Genomic DNA, 24,839 nt, shown 5'->3' with positions numbered 1-24,839 from the left:
ATCGAAAGTTCGGGGTCTGCCACTCTATCGCTCTTGCTTATTCGATTGATAGAAAGGCAGATAAAGAAATTTCGCGTTTCGCGGTAGGCCACCTGTAAACAAACTGCCTATGGTACATCAAAGTCATAGTGAAAGTGAAAACTTGTCAAAAAACAGGCCTAGTAATACTCCCTATTGCCGTCTGTGGCGTTCAAAAGGTTAATAATTGTAGTGGGGGAACTACTTAAAACTGATCCAACTATTTTACATGACTGAAAAACTGGCCCAAATCATTCCACATATGGTGCAACCAATAATAATCATATCCTGTTTATTATGGGTTAGGCTCAAATGCAGTAGAGGGTATCTGTCTACGTCAGTCAAGAAAATCTATAGGATTTAAAATAAAATAGCTGTTATATAAATCATAACTTTATTTCCGATTATTTCAGTAAATAACATGTGTAAACATTCATCTCATGTGGATGTTAATCAGTAATGTTATTTAAATCAATGAAACAAAACTTGAAAAGTATACCGTCTAACTTTTAACTAAAACTATAAATAAGTTTTAAATTTATTTACATGAAGAAATCAAGATTCATAGAAATAAGTTGATAAGGCCTAAAAAAAAAGTTTTAATATGCCAGCCTTATTGTGAAATGCTTATTGCTTTATAAAATCATGGTGAGCAACACGTAAGCACCAAACTAGTCCTATATGTGCTTAAAATCAAACCTTGAACATCATCTTTCTATTTATTATAAAATACATTCCAATCCGGATTTTTAGGTACCTATATTTAGTTACATAAATCCGTAATGTGTTGGTTTACTAATCCTTCACTCTGTGAACCTTCCATTAGCTCCACTCTCACTTTCATCTAAAGATAATTTTTGGGACATTAGGTACCTATGCATTTATACAGACTATAAAACTTGTGTACCTATGCCATGCCCATTTTACTTACTGTGCGAAATCCATGCATCAATCCTGTCAAACTTGCATTTATTAGAGCATAAACTAATTAAACTATCTAAAGATTTAAAATGGAAAAGTAGTCATTCACATCTATTTTTAAAGGACACTAGAGTGTAAGTATCGTAGACCTAAAGGCAGCAATAGATTGCTGCCTTTAGGTCTACAATACTTTCCTATTATATCTTCTGTTGACTATGTAACAATCAAAACTCCTTTGAACATAAATTTATCCAATTATCAGGGTTCGTTATACTCTTATGCTGTCTGTGAAATTAACTTTTTAATTATAGTCTATGGTTTCATAGTTAAGGGGTGACGATGCCCAGTTTCTGTAGCGCCAGTTGCGCGGCATCAGCTTTGGCCTGTTTCTTGTTGGCGCTCGCCACCGCCGGCTGGTATTCCACGCCCGCTACTCTTACCTGGAGACAGAATACAACATTGCAGACAGAAGTATAAGTACAAATTTGAATATAGATAGAACTACATTTTTAACCAATCACTCTGGTTTGGAGCATACGGCATTGATTAAAAAGGTTCTGCAATCATGATGAAGTTAACAACATGGCTAAAAAGTCTAACAGAAAGAGATAGCGAGGCACGGTCGATTAGTGCTTTGGAGATTAGTGTCAGGTCCTTTTAGGTCAGTTTTGTAATTTGCCACACAGGGCGGACACGCTGTAGTTCGAAAATCGTACGCACGACATGTCTGTATATGCTGGTTCCTAAAGGCTCAGTTTCATTGTCGATAGGGATGCATGCTACAGGGCTCGCATTTAGGGAACCGTATGCATTGGTCGATAGGCCCCGCAAGCGGGGTGCGGGAGATTTTTATAACGCATGCCATTATGAGTTTCACTAGTTATTATACCATCTGTGGAAAGTCACCGCACACTGTATATCGACCGCGCCCAAGTAGCATGGAAGTGTCGGCAACATCAATATACCAGCCAATTTAGAACTTAGAGTGATTTAAGAGACGTATAAGAGTGTCAGAAAAGATTTAAGCTGTATAAAAGGTATTTTACCGACATTATACAGCTCAAGCTGTATAAAAGCATTATAAAGGATTCTGCGGAATCATGGGGTGCTTTATCAGAATATAGAAAATCTATCTATACATATAATAAAGCTGAAGACGGTCGAAAGTCTGTACATGGAAGATATTTGAAAAAAAGTTGGCTGGGGATACTTAGAATCGATAACAGAACACGTTCCAAAAGTTTTTAGAATTTTTGTCTGTTTGTCTGTTTATCTGTTTGTCTGTTTATTTGAACGCGCATCACGTGAAAACGGCTGAACGGATTTTGATGAAAACTTTACTAATCTGTCGAGAAAATCCCCGGTCAGGTTTTAGGCTATAAAAATTCAACCCCTAAAAGGGGGGGTAGCCACAACACCCGATTGACTTAAGTTTGCCCCTGAATCTTATGGCGCTACTTAGGAAGGAGGGGCAAACTTTTTTCAAATATGTGCTACCACTATAGAGTACCCTGGTAAACTAACAGATGGCGCTGAATTTTATACGTATTGACATGAATAAGCCACTGAGGAAGGATTTTGCCAAATTAACTCTAAGTTTAGAAGAGAGGGTACGGATAACTATCAACAAATTTAATACGCACATAGAAGATGGGTTCCAAAAACAACTTAAATCCACTGCGGTTTTCATCGACCTTACAGCCGCTTACGACACAGTGTGGAGACATGGACTCATCTTCAAATTCCTGTCAGTCGTGCCAAGTAAAGAGATAGCAGCCCTTGTAGCGAACATGCTGAGTGAGCGACAATTTGAGGTTTATCTGGGAGATGCCAAAAGCAAGCGAAGGAAACTCAACAACGGCCTGCCACAGGGATCAGTACTCGCACCTCTTCTTTTTAACCTGTATATTCACGACCTGCCCGATACTACAGCTAGAAAGTTTATATACGCTGATGATATCGCGCTGGTAACTCGAAGTCGGAGATTTGAGGAAGCGGAGGAAGTCCTGACGTCGGACCTGAAAACCATGTCGAGTTTCTTCACCTCTTGGAGGCTCATACCAAGTTCCAGTAAAACAGAGGTTGCGTGCTTCCATCTTCATAATAAACATGCCAACTACCAACCCACTGTTAAACTTCAAGGCTCAAATCTCAAATATAACTCCCACCCAAAATACCTCGGTGTCACTTTGGACAGATCTCTGACTTACAAGGAGCACATTACAAAAACGTCCCTCAAACTAGCTACACGCAATAATATCTTGCACAAACTCAGTGGCACTTCATGGGGTGCATCTGCCGATGTGCTCCGAACCACAGCGCTCAGCCTCGTATACTCTGCAGCAGAATACTGCGCGCCTGTATGGTGTGAAAGCACGTACGTAGCCAAAGTGGACACGAGACTGAACGACGCAATGAGGTGTGTTTCCGGTACGATAAAATCTACGCCGACTCACTGGTTACCAGTGCTTAGCCACATCGCCCCGCCTCACTTACGCAGGAAACACGCGCTTTTGAGAGAAGCTGAAAAAATATATGCCCGGTCCGATCTACCCGTCTACAAAGAGTTCACTAACCCACCGCCGCAGCGACTTAAATCGCGCCGACCTACAAGCGAAGCAGGTAGAAAACTGAGTACTGGCGGATTTCAGTTGGAGCAGGCGTGGAAAGAAGAATGAGCGGAGGCGGCTGGCCACCACACAAGTACCCAAAACCCTACTCAGAAGCCGAAGGGCTTCTCACTGCAGAGAAAATACTGGTGCCGCCTCAACAGAATCCGCACAGGTCATGGCAGGTGCAATCATATGCGACACAAATGGGGATGGAAAGAGAGCCCGTTGTGTGACTGCGGCCTTGAAGATCAAACCACCCAGCACATTGTAGAACGGTGCCCAAAGAGACGTTTCCAGGGCAGCCCGGAGGACCTCTACACCAATCTGACACCTGATGCGATCGATTGGCTGCGTAGCCTGGATGTCGACTTATAATTAGCTATGCTAGTAGCATAATTATACTGCCTACAATATTAATACGCCATACGCTTAAATAAATAAATAAATTGAATTATTATGTTTATTTAATAATACAACAAAATTAAACGACAGTAAATTAATTGCCCCTCATTGCACAGTGCCATCTTTTGGGGAACTGAGTAAACATTAAGTAATCAAGAAAACTAAAAATGAGTTTACATAGTTACGTAGTGGTAAAATAAACACACATATCAACACGCGTATAATTGCATAATTATTTAAAATTATTAATTTTCTCCGTCATGAATTATCCCTAATCGTAATTATATCGCATCCATATCAAATCCATATTCATACGTATACCTACAGCACTTAATAATGGCCACGAAGGTGGGTACTTTGAAAAAAAAACATTGACCTCTGTCATTTGCAGTGCCGGATTAACCTTTTAAGCAAAATAAGCACTTGCTTGGGGCACCACGTCTAGGGGGCACCAAAACCGTAGGCAAAAAAACGCGCAGGCTCCATCAGCATTGCAGTCGTCGTGGAGTAGGTACCTACATGAAACTTTTATACGTGTACAAGTACCTACCCATCTAATAACGAAGGGTCGTAGGGATCAAGTAAGAGAGTGAGGGTACGTAAGAACATCTCCAACGTAGGCTTTCGATTTGACCTTACGCGGAGGCCCTTAAAGTCATGGAAAAAAATCTTGCTTTCGGGCTTGCGGCCAGCCGATTTTTTCGACATAGGTTACCGATTTTATAGCGAATTTTGCTCTCTTGCACGCCAGATTTGTCGGCCAAGCCGAGTTGCTCGTTAGCCGCGATCCTGAGACCTAAGTGTCAAAGTGTTATAAGGGACCCCGTGAAAGCCGAAAACTAAAAGCATCCTATCAAGTAGCGCTTTCGAGTGAAGCCAAAGAGCGAGCAGTAGAAGAGACGTGATTACATGCATAGATTCGATTTCAAGCCACTCTTTTGCAGTTCGGCGTTAGGTATTTTGCGAGGCCTTCTACCTTACGGCAAAGTTGATCTTCTGCTTTAATTACACTTGGGCGTGGATCCAAATCCAAGCTTTCCTCTTTCGCAGCTGGGCCTTCTGCCTTGCTCACACTTCGCCAATTCAATTCACTTGGTCAATTCCAAGCTCTGCTTTCTTGCATCTTTTCACCTCTCTTACATCAAACAACCTCGCTGAGACCCTTAAATATCGAGCCCTATGTCCTACACAGACCGAATTCCACGCGGGCGGAGCCGCGGGCACAGCTAGTCTACTATAAAACTAAAAGTGTTGTGAAACACTACAAGCTAATTCTATCGTAAAAGCTGTATACAGGCTGTATTGTAGTAACACTTGGCACTTTTAGCTGTATAAAAGTATCTGTCAACTCCGTTTTAAAACTTTAAGTGTTGTGAAACACTACAAGCTAATTTTATGGTAAGAGCTGTATACAGGCTGTATTGTAGTATCACTTGGCACTTGTAGCTGTACAAATGTATCTGTCAACCCCGTTTTAAAGCTATTTCTTATGGCGTAATTTTACTCTCCTATAAGAATAGTAGTTGTATAACTTCTGTCTGTAAGGGTATTATAAAACTAAACGAATAAATGGCAGCTATAGTACAGCTTTTTTCTGTATTACTGACAGAGTCGCTTATTTCGGCGTAATTTTATACTCGTATAAGTATATTTTTCGACCACGAAAATAAAAAATTGTAATGAACAAGATTAATAATTTAGAAAATTATGAAATGGAACGAAGAATAGACCAAATACAGGACCTAAGGGTTTTTTTATTTGTTATGCGGATCTCTAAAGAGATTTATAACTTATGTACGGAGAACCGAAATACAGCCAAATGAATACAAATCTTCTATTCTAAAGCTGTTTTAATTACAAAAGCTGTAAATGACACTCCATTTATTACACAGCACAGCTACTAAGATTATAATGCTCTCCAACTATCCTGTAAGCTGTTTAAAAATTGTCGCCATTTTACAATGAAACAAAAAAGTATTTGTAAATATAATTAAGGAAATACTTGCAAATATTAAGCAGACTAACATCGTGTTATGATTACCAGCTAAAATAAATTAACTTTAGCCTTAGAATTAATATTTATAACTTTTTGATATTCTAACCTTAAAAACAAACACTAACTTTCCCGATTTTTGATATTTTCCTTATGGTTTCTCTTTGTTATTTTGCAGGCGCGTGAATATTTTGCCAGAAAAGATACATAGGTTCACAATAAATAATAATCGGCACTTACAAATAGTATAATATTCCACTTAAGTCCTCTATAATATTTACTTTTACTTTTACCATCCACTATAACACTTTATTGTCGCCATTACTATATTACGAATGAACAAGATTAAGACATTTTAGTTTCCTAAATGATTATTATTCTCTTGTAATCATTTTTAAAAACTCATTTAAAACTCATATTCTTATATCGTACTTATAAGGATTATCTGTAGTGTTAAGGTTTCCTGTTACACCGAAATATAGCTGTAATGCAGCTATTATGCAGCTTATGTATTGCTTATACAGCTACTCTACAGCTCTAATAACGCGAAAGGCTGTATAATTTGGGCCCTTTTTTAACTTATAAGGGCTGTATAAGCGCTTATACAGCCTTTGTACAGCCTAACTGTACAGCTTATAGTATACAAATAAACTTCAATACAGCTTATATACAGCTTGCAATGCTACTTGGGCGTTAAGGCTTAGTTTCATTCGTCTTCATTTTTTATTTCACCTACTTCAGTTGCAATGTCTTTGGCTTAGTATTCCTATTTAGTCTATGCTCTATCCTCCTAAGGCCCAAGGTCCTACCTAAAGTACTTATTCAGATCGATGAAATTTAAATCATATTCAATTGGAACAGAGTCGCATTTGTTTTGTTTCGTCCAATTTTCAAACAACAAAATCAACTCTATTCCCTGCCCTAAAGGTTCATTGTGGCAAATTATGGGTTTTTCATTTGTATGGCTGGTCCGTGGGAGGCTATAAATCTACATGAACTTTACCTTAAACAAGAAATTCTTCTTATGATCAGGGCCGCACTCGAAGCACAGGTTATATTCGGGCGGTCCGAGTTTCTGTTTAGAGCAGTACTCTCCAAGTAAAGACACGGGATGTTTTCCGCCCGCTACTAACGCGGGCGCTGCGCCGCCCCGCCGCGGCTGACGTTGAACTTTCATCTGAAAATTTAAATACATTTATAGCCAACTGTATAAGAGTAAGATTATAATACCTTCTGGTGGTATTCTTTATTTGAAAAGCAGGCAAGCTAACACAGCAAGCAGGTGACGGCTAAATACTTACGATGAATTTTAATAACAAAACATCTGGGTTAGTTATAAAATTAAAATAAAATAAAATAAAAATAGCCTTTATTTCCCTGAAAAGTACAGGTACATATTAACTTATTTAACGTATAAAACTAAAAACCAAATTAAAATTTAAAACTTAAATTAGGTGGTAAAACTGGGTTAGTTACAGATACAAAATATAATTATTAAAACGTGAGTGGCCCGATTTAATGGATTATTCCCACTAACCACCAAGTTGTTACCAGTGGAAACAGCTAATAATATTAACAATACCTATAAATAAATATATTGTCAAACTTGTCATATTGCCAACTACTTTGGAGTTGGTACTGTCTCCCACAATTTCATCATTCATCGACGCAATATGTGACGTGCCACGGCTAAAGGTGCCTTATAGCGGTCGGCGCTTATTACGCTGTTTTACACATAGTGAGGATGTTAAGTGCAAGAACCTTTTTTTGTTTGATTAAAGCATGAAACTTGGCACAGCAGTTCCTTATATCAAAATAAGCCGATTTAGATCGGTAGCCCGAAGGACCCCCCCCTCTGGGGCCAGGGAGGGGGGGGTCAAAGAACCGCTCCGCCCGGCTTCATTCTAAAAAATCTAATAGGCCCCGTTTAGCTAATAGGTCATATTTGGTATCAATTTCGGATAAATCAATAACGTAGAATGCATTTCTGTTATTAAAAAATTGCAATTTGTCGAACAAAATTAAAAAAAATTAAAAATAATCAAATTTTTCAAGTGTAATTTTTATGTTTTATTTGGTGTCAAAATTAAACTGCCTGGTTTTTCTACATACAAAAAATATGACAATAAAGCCTATTTAATGCAGATTTTAAAAACATAACTTTTATTTACCTTTTTTAAAAGAAAATTGCGTAAAAAAACTTATACCGTCTCGCGCCGGTGAATATCTTTTTACCGACATCGGCATCGTTATAGACAACATCCGAAGTACACACTCTGGAGACCAATTAAATGTATTGTTTATTGTTGTAGATCCTATTATAAAGATAGAAAAGCGTACATATATTATTATTTATGTGTCGTTTAGTGAAAAAAGGGACCTAGGAAAAAATTATCACAGAGCCTCGCGTTTGTATAGAAGCATACTCGTATTTAATTAGTGCCAACCACTCCAAGGACTCCATGATCGCTGTTCTCAATGAATAAGAAGTAAACTGTAAGTATATATTTATGTCAGTTTCAATCATATTCTGGCCACAGTAGGGTTGTCAGAACAGTTTGGAAAGAGTCATTTGCTTTTTGCTTCCATTCCCAAGAAGACAGACTGAGCGTTGAGGGGGCTTTTGACACAGCAACCTTCGAGGCCGTAGAGGAAAGTCTGAAGAGTGAGGGCATCTGACCGGCAATAGCGCAATGGATAGGGAAAATGCTAAAAGGTAGATCCATTACGGCGGAGCTGGGAGGAGTAACAAAGACGATTAGTCCAAGAAGAGGGTTCCCACAAGGGGGATGCCTGTCCCCGTCCCCCCTGATGTGGTGCCCACTTCTAAACTCAATGGTAAAAGAGCTCAACAGAGGAGGCATGTACATGCAGGCTTACTCTGATGATGGAGTGCTGTTAGAGAGAGGAATGGTTGTCACTGCGATAAGAGATATAATGATAAGAGGTCTCAGACAGGTACTGAGATGGTGTAGAGAGAGAGGGTTGGATCTCAATCCATCGAAAACAAAGCTGGTGCTATTCACTAATAGAAGAATAAAGGAGATGAAACCCATAAAGATACAAGGTATAGAACTAGACATGGTGGAGGAGTTGAAATATCTGGGCGTTACTTTAGACAGTAAACTCAGGTACAAAACTCACATCAAGGAGCAGACGGCTAAAGCTATAAGAACACTGTTCCAATGCAAAAGGGCAGTAGGAAAGAACTGGGGACTGAAGCCAGGAATGATCCACTGGATCTACAAGGCGATAATACTACCCAGGGTGCTATATGGAGCCGTGACATGGTGGTATAGAGCACATATTAAAGAAAACCAAAGAGACCTAAGACCTAACCAAAGTCCAGAGATTAGCGTGCCTCATGATGACGGGGGCTATGAGAATGACCCCGACACACGCAATGGAGGTAATGCTAGGCTTGAAGCCACTCTGGATTGAGGTAGAGAAAAGAGCCTCCGAACAGTGGTACAGAATGAAAGCATGCAACGAATGGAGAGGAAGCTGCGTAGACAAGAGACACGCGCTGATACAAAGAGAGGCACTATCAAAACTTGAAATGTTGATGGCCAATAATGACCTTATAAAGAGGCAGGAGATATTTGACAAGAAATATAGAATACACATAGGAGACAGAAATAACTGGAAGGTGGAAGTCGGACACCCGACGACCATCTGCTTCACGGATGGCTCAAGAAGAAGCTCGATGAAAGTAGCAGGAGCGGGCATAGTGATCCTCAAACTGGGAGAGTATCAGTACCACTGGGTAGATATGCTAGCGTTTCCAAGCCGAGGTATGTGCTATAACGCGCTGCGCAAGCATAATCAAGAAGAGCGTAAAACAAGAGGGCGCTGTCGTAATATACACAGACAGCCAGGCAGCACTAAAGGCACTAAAGAAAATATCAGTTACCTCCTCTCTCGTGAGAGAATGTCGAGAGGAGCTCAACTTGATAGGCAAGCAAAGAAGTGTCACGGTGGCATGGGTTCCAGGACACCAGGGAGTAACGGGAAACGAGAAAGCTGACGAGCTGGCGAGGATAAGGGCGGAGACGGAATACATAGGTCCGGAACCGGCTCTGCCTATGTCAGCGGATGTCACGAAGGGAGTCATAGAGAAGGTAAAAGAGATGGAAGCACAGAGAGAATGGGAAGAAGAGACTGGATGCAGACAGTCGAAGATGATGATCAAAGGTATAGACCACAGGAGAACCAGGTATCTTCTGAAACTAGGTAAGAGCAGTCTGAGACTATTGACAGGTATCATTACAGGTCACAATACTCTCAACAGACACCTCAAGATAATGGAAATTAGTAGAGACGCCTCCTATCCACATTGTGGTAAGGAGGAGACTAGCTTACACTTACTAGCAGAATGTACTATGTACGCGGCACCGCGATATAATACATTCGGTAGAGACACACTAAAAGAAAACGAACTAAAGGACGTCGAACTCAAAGATGTCCTTTTATTCTGCAGGAAAACAAGAAGATTTGAGGAGAATAGTGTGGGAATGCCGCCGGGACAGTAACCTGAAGCTCCAACTCCAGGGAACTGGGCTGAATGAACGCGACAAGCGATCGACCGCCCGCCTGCTTCTGACCGGGCGTCCCTACACTACATCTACATCTACATGTATAAGTTAGTCTATGAATTTACTAGAGTCGGTAGTGCTGCACTCTGGCGGCAGAACATTGCAGTAATATCCCATATTGAGAACAGCGACCATGGAGTCCATGGAGTGGTTGGCACTATCTAAATACGAGTATGCTTCTATACAAACGCGAGGCTCTGTGATAATTTGTTCCAAGGTCCCTTTTTTCACTGAACGACACATAAAAAAATATTTGTACGCTTTTCTATCTTTATAATAGGATCTACAACAATAAACAATACTTTTAATCGGTCTCCAGAGTGTGTACTTCGGATGTTGTCTATAACGATGCCGATGTCAGTAAAAAGATATTCACCGGCGGGAGACGATATAAGTTTTTTTTATGCGATTTCCTCTAAATAAAGGTATGTAAAAGTTATGTTTTTAAAGTCTGCATTGAATAGGCTTTATCATCATATTTTTTTAATGTAGAAAAACCAGGCAGTTTAATTTTGACAATAAATAAGAAACAAAAAATACACTTGAAAAATTAGATACTATGAGTTTTTTTTTATTTTTTCTACAAATCGCTAAATTTTTATACCAGAAATGAATTCTACGTTATTGATTTATCCGAAATTGATACCAAATATGACCTATTAGCTAAACGGGGCCTGTTAGAATTTTAAGAATGAAGCCGGGCGGAGCGGTACTTTGACCCCCCCCTCTCGGGCCCCAGAGGGGAGGCTCCTTTGGGCTACCGATCGAAATCGGCTTGTTTTGATATAAGGAACAACTGTGCCAAGTTTCATGCTTTAATCAAGAAAAAAAAGGTTCGACCTTTTTTTGTCACTTAGAACCCTAGCTAACAACGGTAAAATACTAATAAGGTGCTACACGTAAGAGTCAGCCCCATAAGGTACCTTTAGCCGTGGAACGTCGTATCTTCATACTACTAGACGAAGGAAGTTCAGCTCATTCTGCCATCAGAATGTCACTCAAATAATTTATTTACACATCACAAACCCACAATCGAACAACCCACTTAAACCAAGCTTGGAGGTAAAGATACTCACCCACATGCATAGAGGCTTACACATAAAACATGCTTAAAGGTAAAACGTTACTCACTCCTTTGTTGTTCCTCGTACTGACCTCTTCTTTAGCCTGCAGACCTCTCGTGTCCAGTTTGACCTCTAACAGTAACGGTTGCAGGGTCCCCGTGCCCTCTTTTCCGAGCCCTTGGCCCGGGGTCCATCCCATTTTCTGGAGGAGGTGCATGCCCATCCCCCCTCCTACTGGTGCTGCCCTCATGAGTTGATCCTAAATGTTATGAGTATGTTAGCTTTATGATACTTTTGAAAGGCTTCTAGTAATCAGAAGGGCTCGCACAATATCTTTTATCGCTAAGTTTTAGGGCTTGGTTACATGAGGTCGACTGCCGAAATTAATAGTCGCCTCAATGTAAACTAACCCCTAGGTAAGTATCAGAAGGCAATTTTTTTTAATGTTATCGATAAATTATATTGCACCATTAATACATTAGTTTGATAGTTGCGTCCGAGAAGCTTAAAAAATACACATTTTTACATGGATATAGAAAATATTTTTTCTATTCAGAATTGACAATGCTATCGACTGTAGAAAAAAAAATCGTAGAAGTAATTGAACAACAAAAAAATCTCTTCAAGTTATAATTTGAGAGGAGTCCAGTTTAAAAAAAAAATTAAACGAGAGAACCAAAATATTTTATTGAGAAGTCATTCTTAGAATTATTACCACCAAAAAATATCTTTGTAATAAATAAGTAACTAAACCTACCTGGAAATACTTTTTCCTGGTAGGTGTAAAAAAATTATAAGTGTTTCTGATTCTTGGTGAAAAAGATCAAACCCCCAATAACGGTTAAAAATGTATTTTTTTTTAACTCCTCATTGTGATAGTATTTGTCACTCTTACGCTACGTCTTACGTAGGCGAACAACGCGCGAACGCGGCGCGGCGCGGCGCGGCGAAATCAATCCTTTGATGCCCATAGAAGTGTCCTACGTAAGCGATCTCGTTGCGAACGCGGTGCGGCGCGATTTGCACGCGAATGTCAGGCGGCGCGGCGCGGCGGCGGCCGCTTTCGCCGCGCCGCGCCGCGCCGCGTTCGCGCGTTGTTCGCCTACGTAAGACGTAGCGTTACACTTGCGTAGGTGTCAAAGAGTGGCAAATAATATATTTTTAAACGCAACTCTCGTACCTATCAACACACAGACCAATTAATAACAAATTTAAATAAATTATAATCGACACAGCCGTCCATCATATAATACAAGGTTAAATGACAGTTGCATAAAAAGTGAATTTGATTTAAATACGGAGCCACAATAATTTTCCAGTTTCCCCGTTTGTAGGAAACTTACCTGGTGTGTCGCACCTAGTGCCCGCTCGCTCGCTAACGCAGTGCGCGGTTCTCCTTATCACTTAAAAGCTGCAACAAATATTCGCGGATTCCCCATTTTAGCCACATTTTTCCAATGAGCCAAATATGCCAAACTTCAATAGAACTAATATCTGCATGGTCAGCGCCCCGTTTCACGAAAGATTGTTATTTTATAAGTCCCGTTCTAATAAAAAGTCGACTTGCGCATCTGTACCATTACGCAAAAAAAACCACGTTTGTTGTATAGGAGCCCCACTTAAATATGTATTAGGTATATTCTGTTTTTAGTATATGTTGTTATAGCGGCAAAAGAAATACATCATCTGTGTAAATTTCAACTGCCTAGCTCATTCGGTTCATGAGATACAGTCTGGTGACAGACAGACGGACAGCGGAGTCTTAGTAATAATAATCTTTGGGTACGGAACCCTAAAAAGAGACCTTCGCTTGTATTACATGTCACAAACTTTTCGTAAAACGGGTTCGTGCTTGCGATATTGATCAAATAACTTTAGATGTACAATGTACAGTGGCTATCAGATATATCGGAGAGGCCAAGGTGCTCGCAAATATCTGAACACGCCTGTATTGCCAAGGGCTTAGAGTGCGTGTTTAGATATTTTTGAGCACCTCGCCCGCTCCGATATATCTGATGGTGACTGTACCAAAACATAAAATTGACTAGATCTTCATAGCTCATTGAAAAATCGGCTTAAATCTTTAAAGACTGACTTCTAACGTATGATTCATTGATAAACTATTTAACTTACAATAAATATATTAAATTTATACCTACGTAAGAAATTATATGCTTAAGAGTATGATTGAATTGTAATATGTATAAAATTACAAATCACAAATGCATTTTATAAATATTTAAGTACAAGTATGTAATAATTTTACAGATGTATACTGTAATAAGTACTGATTTCTAATCATGAGCGGCCTTGTAAAATTACAAATTGTAACTTTATAAAATCGATCCCTGGTCATAATACACTAGAGTTAGACCAAGAAAAGCCTGCAGCGATTTTGATAGCCCACGCAGTGCAGCTGTTATTTATACGTCATCATTTCATAGACGTTTGACGTTTAAAATAACACTTGCACTGCGTGGGCTGTCAAAATCGCTGCAGACTTTTCTTGGTCTAACTCTATGAGCATTGTAATGCCCCCGAAACAAATTAAAATCAGAGCCTTGTCATTGTCATCCAGCAAGCGTTGAATATCTAAATTAATACTACAAAACAGAATAATCATATTAAAACTCTATAGTTATATAATTACTGTAACAGTTTAAAATAAAGTAAGTAAGTAAAATATACTAAAAATAATATAAGATAACGCTAGTGTCAGTCTTTATACAGGGGGAAAACTGAATATTTGTTTGCAAATATTGGCAATGATAGTAAGCATGCCATTGGTAATGGCATAAGAACTATCATTGCTTTGGACCCAGGATTATAGTGTAATGAGCGAACTAATCAGTTCTCTCTTTACACTTAACGAAATAATGCAATTCAAAGGTGATGGTTGCAACAACATATCATTTGAAGATTTTGAAGTAACCTTGGTCTATAGTTGATCAAGCGAACTGGGGCGGAATTGAAAAGGATATGGTTGTTCTACTATATCCTGAGTATTTTGTATATATCTATATACAGTATTCATGATATTTGACAGAAAAGTAGTTCAAATATGGGAAGGATCGGCCTGAAGATTTTGAAGTAGCGTAGGTTTATAGTTGACCAAGCGAACTGGGGCAGAGTCGAATAGGATATGGTTTGTTCGACTATATCCTGAGTATTATATACACAGTACATCTTTGACAGAAACGTAGGCCAAATATGGGAAGGATTGGCTTGAAGATTTTGAAGTAACCTTGGTTTATAGTCGACCGAGCGAACTGGGGTGGAATCGAATATGATATGGTTTATTCTACTAAATCCCGAGTATTACACAGTATTCATGATATTTGACAGAAACGTATTTAGGTATTGGGGTACCCTATGGGGAGATGAAGTAAACTAAGGTTAACTTTACAACACCGATGTATTCTGACTCCAATTAATTATCTCAGAAGGTTACTAAATAGATTTTACACAAGGTCGGGACAAGGACCAGGCGGCGCCGCGATATCGAACTAGTTAATTAAGTATGTGCGCACTGTACGCCTTGCGCTGAGCGACTAACTGGGCTAAATACTCCTTCGAACTGTATACCGAAAATGCTGACTCTAAATTGCGTCACCGCCATGTCCCTACACGTAGTTCACATAAATACGATTATTAAGTTCAAATATGAGAAGGATCGGCCTGAAGGACAATGAGTTGTAGGGATCAAGGCAAAGGTTTATGTTAAGAGCGAACTATGTACTTACTCGTATATCTGACTATATCACTTAGTTTTCAATACTAAAAGAGTATAAGTACCTGAACATACTGAAACATATCATAAAAGGAAATTGATTAAACTTTGATGCCCTTGTAGTTGTCAAAAATCGGTTGTGTTGTATAGAGCAGCAATAATCGTTCTCGAAAAAAAAAAAAGGAAAAATATGACTGAAAATTCGGCGATGATCCATATTATAGGTACATAGACAAGAGTTAAAGCCAAATTCCATTTGATATTCTAAAGAATCTAAAGAATGATGGGATTTAAATTAGGTACATGGCTATCATAAGAAAAAGACATCGTCTACAGCTTATCTCCCTAATATAAAGATCGTCAAAACAAAATGGTAAAAGTGTACCCATAAAAAAAACGCAAGAGCATGTTATTGCAACCATCATGTAAATAATTTGGTCGGAAAGAATAATACACTTGTATTATAAGTTCTGACCACAGCAGCGGGCGGCGACGGCGGCGGAACTGAAAGAAGATTAGTCCTCAGGCTTAAAGTATCAAACAAAACCGTTATACACTTATACATATTCTTATACACATTTTACAAGTCTTATGACTATATCAAGTTAATTTTAAGTTGTTAGATAAAAAAATAAAGTTCAATATTTGGGATATGTATATGAAATATAGCTCTTTTAGCCAGGTTTTGTTTGACACTTTAAAAACAAAATATTCACTGATGTAAAGTGTTTAATCGCCACAAATGTTCTTAGTACAATTGGGGAACCTTAGAAATATATGTATTTTAAAATATTGTATAAAAAATATAAATTTTAGAAACGACGCTACTTATGATATATATTAAACTTCATGTATAAATCCTATTTAAATAAAAAAATCAGATTTTACTTGTATATATGTTATTAATTTGATTTCATACCTATTACATCTACCAATATTAAGAACCAGTTACGTAAAAATATTCAATAATATGATATGATCTGAAGTGTTTATTTGGAGAGACTAAGCAGGAAAGTTTAACCCGTAGACTTAGCGCCGGAGCACCGCGACAGTATCTCGCGCGCGAAATAGACGACCCGTTTTTTTCAAACTGTATTAATTACAGAGGGAGAGAAACTCGCGGGCGAGATACTGTTGCGGCGCTCCTGTGCAAAGCCTACAGGCGACGACTAATAATAAATGACTATTTACAGTACATATGGTGCTACTTTCCCACACTAGTGCTGGAATAAGCACTTTCCGTGCCTATGTCGAAAATGTAAATGGCTATATGTACTGTAATAAAACGTTATACATATGGCCCTATTTTCGAAACGAGAGGCGGTAAATTAAAACACGACCGAAGGGAAATCACATCGCAAGTAGATAGGTCTTAACCATAGGTACAGAATTTGAATAAAAATACTATAAAGTGATAATAAATTCAAGTTAACATTAAACTATGTATAAATACAAATATACGGACAAAAAGGTTCCTCCATTGTCGTTGAACATTTGTGAAGGTTAAACACGGAGAGTGCGGTGGGGTAAGATGGGACGGTACCTTCTTGGCCCAGGCCTGCGTGCCGCTCGCGAGCTCCTTGGGGGTGAGGATCTGGGCGCCCGTGGAGCCGGTGAACTGGCCCGCCTTGGTCGACCAGCCGAACTGGTGAGCAGACGACTGTTCAAGTCGCATTGTAATATTGCATTATTAAACAAAAAATGGAAATGAAAATATTAAGAAACTAATAAAAATAACTAAAAGTTTAGAAGGACTACGTAGAATGTTGAACGTTTTTGACTTTTCTAAGAAAGCCAGGAAGCAGAGTTATGGTATGAAATGTAAAAAAAAATAAGCCAAACCATGGAATAGCATCAGATCAAAACTCGTTTTAGAACTATAGTCTGTATTTTTAGGTATTTGAATAAAAGTAAACAAAATCTACCCCCAAATGGCTAGGCCAGTTGAGGGTAGATGAAAACATTAGATGATCAAATAATGTAGGTTAAAGTCAGGTCGTTCAGTGACAGATTCAGGCGGTTTTGTATTTGGTTGATTAACCAATAATGTACAAAGAATAATGTACCCGAAAATGTACAATTTTAAATGCCTAAAGATACAGAGTATAGGAGTGACTGTTGAGCCCCCAAATAAGATATTCTCACCGGTTAAACTCTGAAATCTAGGTAGGGTATTAGTTCGTGTCATTCACGATGACGCGCAGATTTGTTGAGAATAACATGACAATACGAGTCAAGGCCCGCGTCTTCGTGAATGACACAATCTATAACTGCATTAATATACAAAATGTAATGAAAGCTGTACTCACGCCACGAGTGGTAGACAACTCGTTCTGTTCCTGCTCCTTTCTTATCATTAGCAGCTTCTGTGAGACGATCGACGCGACGTCCTAAAATAATACAATAATTACTACGGCTCGATTCGGAAAATGAAATAGATATCTAATAGACTTCAACAAGTTACGATATGGATAATTTAAAGATATTTGTAAGATAGATATGTCAAATTTGGCGTTTCCGCGATTCTGGAGGTCGTCTTGAACGATTTCGACAAGTTATGACTTAGTTAGATATCCAAGTCACATCTAGTCGATATCTAATGTAGATCTAGTTGATCTCTAAATCGTCTCTAGATCTTGTGATTGTCTTGAAATCCGAATAGGCCTGTTTATCACTTTTCTTTTATTCAACTTTTAAGTCCCAAGAACTCGCCGTTAAAACAAAACGCTGCTCCCAAAATTACGCTCTCAGTATACCAGACAGATGAGACAGATAAATATCGGTTTCAGAATGTGGTTATAAAATGAGAGTTAGACGGTAATAGTTATGGCGGCGGTTAGAATCGTGTGATTCTTACAAGTTTGACAAGTGTTAGAATTCTAAGTTTTTAAGTATTTTTTTTCTTTAAGTTAAAGTTTGTTTGTCCCTATCTGTAATATTTTGTTATTTGGGTTTGTTATAATCGGTGGTTCGTTGGTAACTGGTACTCACAATAACTTTCGGAGGTTCAATTCCTGGTGGATAAGCTTGGGGTCCGGGGGCAGGCAATGCCGGTGTCGGAACTGAAGCTAGTTCTGAAAATAAATAAAGTATGTACCTTGAATATTATACCATACATATATACTCAACAAAATTTATGGGCTTCATATGTTGTTTGGGTTATAAATAAAGCATAGCTTATTCAAAATGGGGCGCTCTTTACATATTACATACATAAATAAAAAAAGTCATACTCATAAATAATCGAAAAGACACAAATAAATAAACAATAAGTAAAGAAATCCCTGACACTTACGAACGTACTTAATAAAAAAATAGTTAGCGCGATGTAGAAATCATTGCGATCAATGCGGCGATATCTACCAGCTTATTGAGTAAACTTTCGTACAAAAGAGGCAGTACTCACGCGTGCCGGTGGTGAACCCCTTCATGTAGGGCGGCGGCGCCGGCGCCGGCGCGGCCGCGGGCGGCGCGGGCAGCGCCAGCGGCGCCGCTCTGTACACAACACACGTTGGTTACTAATGCTTCAATCACTTCATTTTTAGTGTTCCGTACAAAACTTTGCGCACGGAACCGGTCGGTATAGATCGGTTTTCCTAGGATAGCGGTGCCGTCATATAGCGGCCGTCTCCATACTAAATAATACGGCTAAATATGGATGTCGTAGTACTTGTATGGAGACGGCCACTATATGACGGCACCGCTATCCTAGGAAACTAGAGCATAACCGATCTGAGTAACATTTTATAATTCACATTCAAAATGTATGTCGGTACAATTATGTTTGCTTGTCTTGTAACAATAACCCGCCCGCCTCTTAAGTTTTACTTTGTAAATGAATGCACTCTGATTTTGTAAATCGGCAGCATTTTGGGAATGTGACGGCAAGTCAGGCACTATTAACGCCCTAACTGATTCTATAAAGCGGCTGACGACTGAAGAAAACCATTACCCTGATATAATTGGCTTGTCTAAAGTGGATAGGGTAGGGTAAAGTGGGCCTGAATGCCTAATCCTAAAATCAGAAGTATCTTTGGGATCAAATTGTCTGAATTAGGACGATAAATTAGATAAATCAATTGCAATATAGTATAAATGTAATTGACTTACTTAGTCACAGCAGTTTCCGCAGGAGCGATAGCAGCGGGTTTGGCGGCTGTTGTTTTCGAGTTCAGTTTCGCAACTTGCTGTGACAACAAAATTAGTAAACATTAAAAATTACTCATAATAGCCATTGTTAGTACTAATATCAGACTCAAGATATTTTTTGAGAAATAAAAGCAACATCTTTAATTCAATGCAAACTATATATGTACAATTTTTTTCAGAGAAGGGTCCTTATGCTTCATGTGCAATAAAGACCTTCTTCATCAGAATTTCTGTTGGAATTTCGGATAAAAATGTCCATATTCAAGCATAAGAACCACATGGAAAGCCACATATAATCATTAACCGCGTTGGCAGGAATCATGCTAACTTTAAACTCACGTTTTGTACACAAATTTAATTACACAAATGGGTCTAACGCGATATACTTTCATTATTTTTTCCATCATCGTCACCACAGTTGGTCCAAGTCAGCTGAAACGTCGGAATTTAAGGTAAAAATAATGAAACTATATCGCGGTAGACCCGTTTGTGTAATTAAATATAGGAATCATGCTGACACGTTTAGTGTAAATTTCAAGGAGTTCCATGATATAAAAATCTCACCATATCTTTTTTCGGCGGTGAAACGGGTACCCATTCAGAGGCCTTTTCCCTGTGTTGCGACCCTGAAGACACGGGGAATTGTAGTCGCAGCTCTTCCTTGTTGGCTATGGGCAGTGGATTGGTCTTGATCGGGAGTGGCGCTCCGCCCTATATGAAAATGTAACAGACTAGTATTATGAAAAATATTAACGAATTTTTAGTTATATACTGACACAGGGCGGACATCAAAAATTATTTGTGTTTTTATGTGTGCGCGGCACGTCTGTACACGCGTCATGTGTATGTGTGGCAGTCGCTTTACGGAGAGAACGCCAGAAGTCCGCCAGATTCATGTCGCGGCCAGTCGCGGGGCGAGGTAATGCGAGTCGGGGCGGGGCGGTGCGTGGCCGTTCTGTATGATAATACTATTACTTATTCTGTGATACTGATGAAGATTTCTAGAATGACAAATAATTATTCAAGACACATAAGGTGCATATCTTCGTATCCAACGGTCAGATTATGATGCGATTTTGATTTAAGGAAAGGTAATAGGGTAGATATTTGCTGAGAGGGTCGGATGGATATATCAGAGTTTGAAGTTAAATGACACAATTTAGAGAGAAATAAATAAATGTCGAAAAATTTGCAGTATCATTTAGCAGTGAGGTATTAGTTTATGTGAACCTCACCCTTATATTCATAACAATAGGAGCCTTCTCTTTGACAAGGAATGGATGATGGAAAGCGAGCGTATCTTCGTTCTCGCTCATGTCTTCGTCGTGAGATGAGACGGAAGACAGTTCTCCGAGGGCTTCTTTCTTTGACAAGTGCTTGCAGAAATCTGTTAGCTCGTCGACGGATTTACCTGTAGACAGAAAATAATAACATTAATAACTGTTTTTTTTTTTTGTGTTGCTGATTACTATTATTCATTTATTGAAAGATATCCCAGGCATCAAAAATCGAACACCGCATGTTGTCAACATCAGAACTGTACAGTCAAGTCAAGAGCAATAATATGTTACACAGTGAAGGCCTCAAAAATATGTAATGGGTTCTTATTGTGCTACAAATAAGATCGAGTCAGATATTTTTGCGGCCTTCGTTGCGTAACATATTATTGCTGGTGACTGTACAGAAAGTGCTGGTACTAAAACAATTGGGCAGGACAGGCTGTAATGTAATTTAATCTTTATTAAAACTCTTAAGTATCTAGCCTTAGACCAGACCATCACATGTCTTGGATGGATTACACTGGATGGAAAAAGTTGACATTCTGTACTCTGTAGTTACCTATATTTGTCCTTTTTTGCTACTTCTCGAAGACACTTCAGATGACTGGTAGTCACCCCGGTCTGTGACCTTTGAATAAGTTGGTATTCTGTACTTACCTCCTGATTGTATGGCAGCCATGACCTGGTTCCTAGTGTGCGGCGGTAACGCGGCAGCGCCGGCGGGCACGGCGCCGTTCTTCAGCATGTTGATGGCGTTCCTTCTCGCTACTTCTAGAAGACGCTTCTTCTCGCTGTCTGCTAGCTTCACCCCGGTTGGCGACCTGAGAAAATCATGACATTCGTCAAACTATGCGTCCAAAGTTAAAACGGCCGTTTTTGTCTCGAGTTCCTAGATCGACGAAACCAGCAACATTAAAACTAGTTTAATGTATTCAAAAGGTACTTAAATACACAATACAGTACGTAGCGGCCCCTGTTTTTCAATATCTTTCGTTAAATTTAAATAATCACGATATTTAGCTGTGGCGCTAGTGTGCACGTTGATGGGCTCTTAACGTCCTACTGATCCAAGAAGCTCTAGTAGAACAAGGTGGTTTTTATTACTGATTCTTTAATACCATCTACGCTGAATTGTCACATCATGAGCGTCAAGAATTGCGCGTAAATTCAGGACCTTGGAGGAGAGTTACGTAACGATTCTTATTTACCTGGACCTCCTCCCCCTGTGTCTCGGCGACACATGCCTCGGCCGGTGCCTGTCCCGCTCGTGTCGGTCCCGCTCACGCGACCGCGACCGCGAGCGGCGCCGCGACCGCTCGTGGCCGCGCGAGCGAGAGCGACGGTGGCGGCGCGAAGCGGACCGGGAGCGGGAGCGGCGGGACTTGCTGATTGACCTTGGGACATAATTGAATGAATTAGCAGGTTCCATAAGTGCACTGCAATCACTGCATGCCTAAATCGCAGAGTAAAGATTTTTATTCACTAACAATGCAATGTTTCCCACACTATTTCATAGAAAAAGTATGGAAAATCTAAAACGGCTGAACATAAGAGGATTTTGATATTTCACAGTGCTGGTTCCAGTTGAGTGTCCCCTGGCCCCAATTTCACATCGGTGACAGGTGCGACAATTGTAAAACATGACTGTTGCTGACGTCACAGGCATCTATGGGCTACGGTTACCGCTTACCATCGGGCGGGCCGTATTCCTGTTTGCCACCATCATTGTATTATTTAAAAAAACTTTATTATATCGGAAAAAAACAGATATTTCTCCTGCGAAGTTTCTGACAATTGTCAATGATTTAGAAGAATTGTAGGTAATTCTTGACAGGAAATGAGTTATATGTCGGAATCTCGTGACAATTGTAGTGTTTCTTGTGACAATTGTCATAAACTTAGCAAGAGAAATATCTGTTTTTTTCCAATATCATAGTTTTTTTTAATAATACAATGATGGTGGCAAACAGGAATACGGCCCGCCCGATGGTAAGCGGTAACCGTAGCCCATGGATGCCTGTGACGTCAGCAACAGTCATGTTTTACAATTGTCGCACCTGTCATGTTGGTGAAACAGGGGCCTGCTTCTCACCAATGTAATATTGTGTCAGCAAAGAAAATCAAAAATCTGTTCTAAATCTAAATTTTCTATGTTGTTTTATGGCTGACAAGGTATTGATCACAGGAGTTGAAGGTTTAATACAGTTAGAAAATGTCATAATATGCAATAACTTAATTTAGGAAAACCTATAGAGTGTACCTTCTTCTGGATCTGCTTCTGTCCCTTCTTGAAGATTTGTGGGTGCTTTCTTTGGATTTCTTAGAGTGGCTCCTATCAGTCCTATCTTCATCTGACCTATTAGAAAAAAAAACAATAGTATTTTGATGAGTCATTTATTACTGCCATACAAAAATAAAATTATATGTTGCCAATTTTCACCCAGAAAATTAACTTGGGCTGTTTTTGAAAGACAGAATTTTGTTAAATATCATATTAAGCCTGTGTCACTGTTAGTCTCAAAAAATTAAAATTCATACATATACTCTGGCCAAAAAGGTAGTAATTTCAAAATATATATTTTTTAATAGCTTTTTTTGAAGTCAATTTATTGCCACATAAAGAATGAAATAATATAATGCAATAGATTTTATGTGATTTTTATCTAGATTTATTTTGTACTTAGTAATACTGCACAAAATAAATTCATGTATGAACTGATTGTAATGAATAATATTGAAAAACTTACACTTTAGACTCTTCTGCGGCTTGCTTCTTAAGTATACCTCCAGGATCCGAGGATTTGGGGAACTCTGCATTGGGAACTTCTGGCTTCTCACTACTGCTGGACGAGTCTGTGTATTCACCTTCCTCAAACTTCTCAGCTTTCTTCCTGGCTTCTTCCTCTGCTTTCTTAACAGTCTCCTCAAACACTGCACTAAACTTCAAATTCTTAATTTGAATTTTACTCTTAGACTTGTCTTCAGCTTCTTGTTTTTTACTGTCTAACTTTTGACGTAAGTCCTCGTGTTTAGGAGAATCTGGCATAGGAATGAGACTAGCATCGAAGTTAGAAACGTCGACGCTGTAGTTTTGCGGCTCTTCTATTTTAATAGAGACTCTCCGGTGTTGTACTTCTTTAGGTTCTGTTTTAAGCTTTATTTCGTGGCGCAAATCATCAGAGCTAATGCGACCGGACTCATTTTTGATTCTTATCGCCTCTAAATCGGCTTTAATTTTAGGCGGTATGTTGCTTTTGCTAGGTGTGCTTGACCGCGACCTATCGCGCTTTTTCTTAGACTTGCTCTTTTTCCGTTTCTTGTGCTTGGGAGAGTAGTCGCTATCATCAGAATTGCTGCTGCTACTGCTCCGACTCCGTTTCTTCTTCTCCTTCTTATGTTTCTTTTTGTTTTTCTTTGATTTCTTCAGAGAAGCTTCATCGATTTTGGGAGGATCGGCGTTGAAGGCACTGAATAGCTCTGAAAGAATTTCACTGGAGGATTTTGAAGCGTCTTCTTTTTTCTTTCGCTCCGGAGTGGTTTTTTCTCTCTTGATTAGCAACTCTATTTTGTCAATTAAGCTCGTCATTTTTTGTATTTCAATCAAATTCACATGAAAACAACCACCATTTTGTCGAGTTCTGACGTTTGGTTAGGTTTGTTTGACACTTTTTTTTATCATATTGGCGACTTGAAGTCAATGTAGGCAACCTGAAGAATGTTACTTGTGGCCTCTACAAACTACACGACGGTTTCAGGTGCTCATCCGATCTGACTTCCACATTGGTGTATAGCTGACCTTAAAAAAAACATTATTTCTTTGTGGTTAAAAACCATTAAAAAAAAACAACTGTCAAATTCGCTCCGTTGTCTTGTCCAAAGAGCATATAATCACTACGTTTTAAGAGTCGGCACTCTCGAACAATCCTTGAACCGAATTATGAACGTACATATGCCAACACACCAAATACAGGCTTAAAAATCTCGCATCCAGGCCATAATTGTTAAAAAAAAACCACACACAATACTACCAACACAAAAAAAACAACGCTAGGGCTCGACACTTCCAGTACCTACT

The 24,839-nt window shown here is 39.1% G+C and overlaps 1 protein-coding gene across 5 annotated transcripts; it reads right to left on the bottom strand.

Annotated features, from left to right (window-relative positions):
* Positions 1 to 395: 395 nt before the first annotated feature.
* On the bottom strand, positions 396 to 24,405 carry LOC134668071 (protein Son). 5 transcript variants are annotated; one of them, XM_063525540.1, is made up of 14 exons: positions 23,512 to 24,405; positions 23,025 to 23,120; positions 21,973 to 22,158; positions 21,422 to 21,585; positions 20,720 to 20,895; positions 20,049 to 20,195; positions 19,446 to 19,522; positions 18,742 to 18,830; positions 18,327 to 18,409; positions 17,645 to 17,725; positions 16,879 to 16,995; positions 11,673 to 11,864; positions 6,950 to 7,123; positions 396 to 1,379 (listed from the first exon to the last, which is right to left on the bottom strand). In XM_063525540.1, exons 1-14 carry the CDS (start codon positions 24,348 to 24,350, stop codon positions 1,266 to 1,268), a joined length of 2,535 nt encoding a protein of 844 aa, XP_063381610.1. In that variant the 5' UTR covers positions 24,351 to 24,405; the 3' UTR covers positions 396 to 1,265. The 5 variants fall into 5 exon arrangements, with proteins under 5 accessions (XP_063381610.1, XP_063381612.1, XP_063381611.1 ...); XM_063525542.1 differs by having other exon boundaries at positions 11,697 to 11,864; XM_063525541.1 differs by having other exon boundaries at positions 16,879 to 16,980.
* Between the last annotated feature and the right edge of the window lie 434 nt (positions 24,406 to 24,839).

This window comes from Cydia fagiglandana, chromosome 10 (assembly GCF_963556715.1).
Source record: "Cydia fagiglandana chromosome 10, ilCydFagi1.1, whole genome shotgun sequence".
Classification (NCBI taxonomy): Eukaryota; Metazoa; Arthropoda; class Insecta; order Lepidoptera; family Tortricidae; genus Cydia; species Cydia fagiglandana.
Note: the sequence above shows the minus strand (reverse complement) of the source record. Positions and strands in the feature narration are given on the sequence as shown.

Bases quoted from the DNA above. Each gene is read 5' to 3' on its own strand.
- LOC134668071 (XM_063525540.1), bottom strand. From the start codon at position 24,350: ATGACGAGCTTAATTGACAAAATAGAGTTGCTAATCAAGAGAGAAAAA. The intron at 23,121-23,511 runs GTAAGTTTTTCA...TTTTTCTAATAG, and splicing joins GCCGCAGAAGAGTCTAAAGT to GTCAGATGAAGATAGGACTG. The intron at 7,124-11,672 runs GTGAGTAACGTT...TTAAATTTTCAG, and splicing joins GTACGAGGAACAACAAAGGA to ATGAAAGTTCAACGTCAGCC.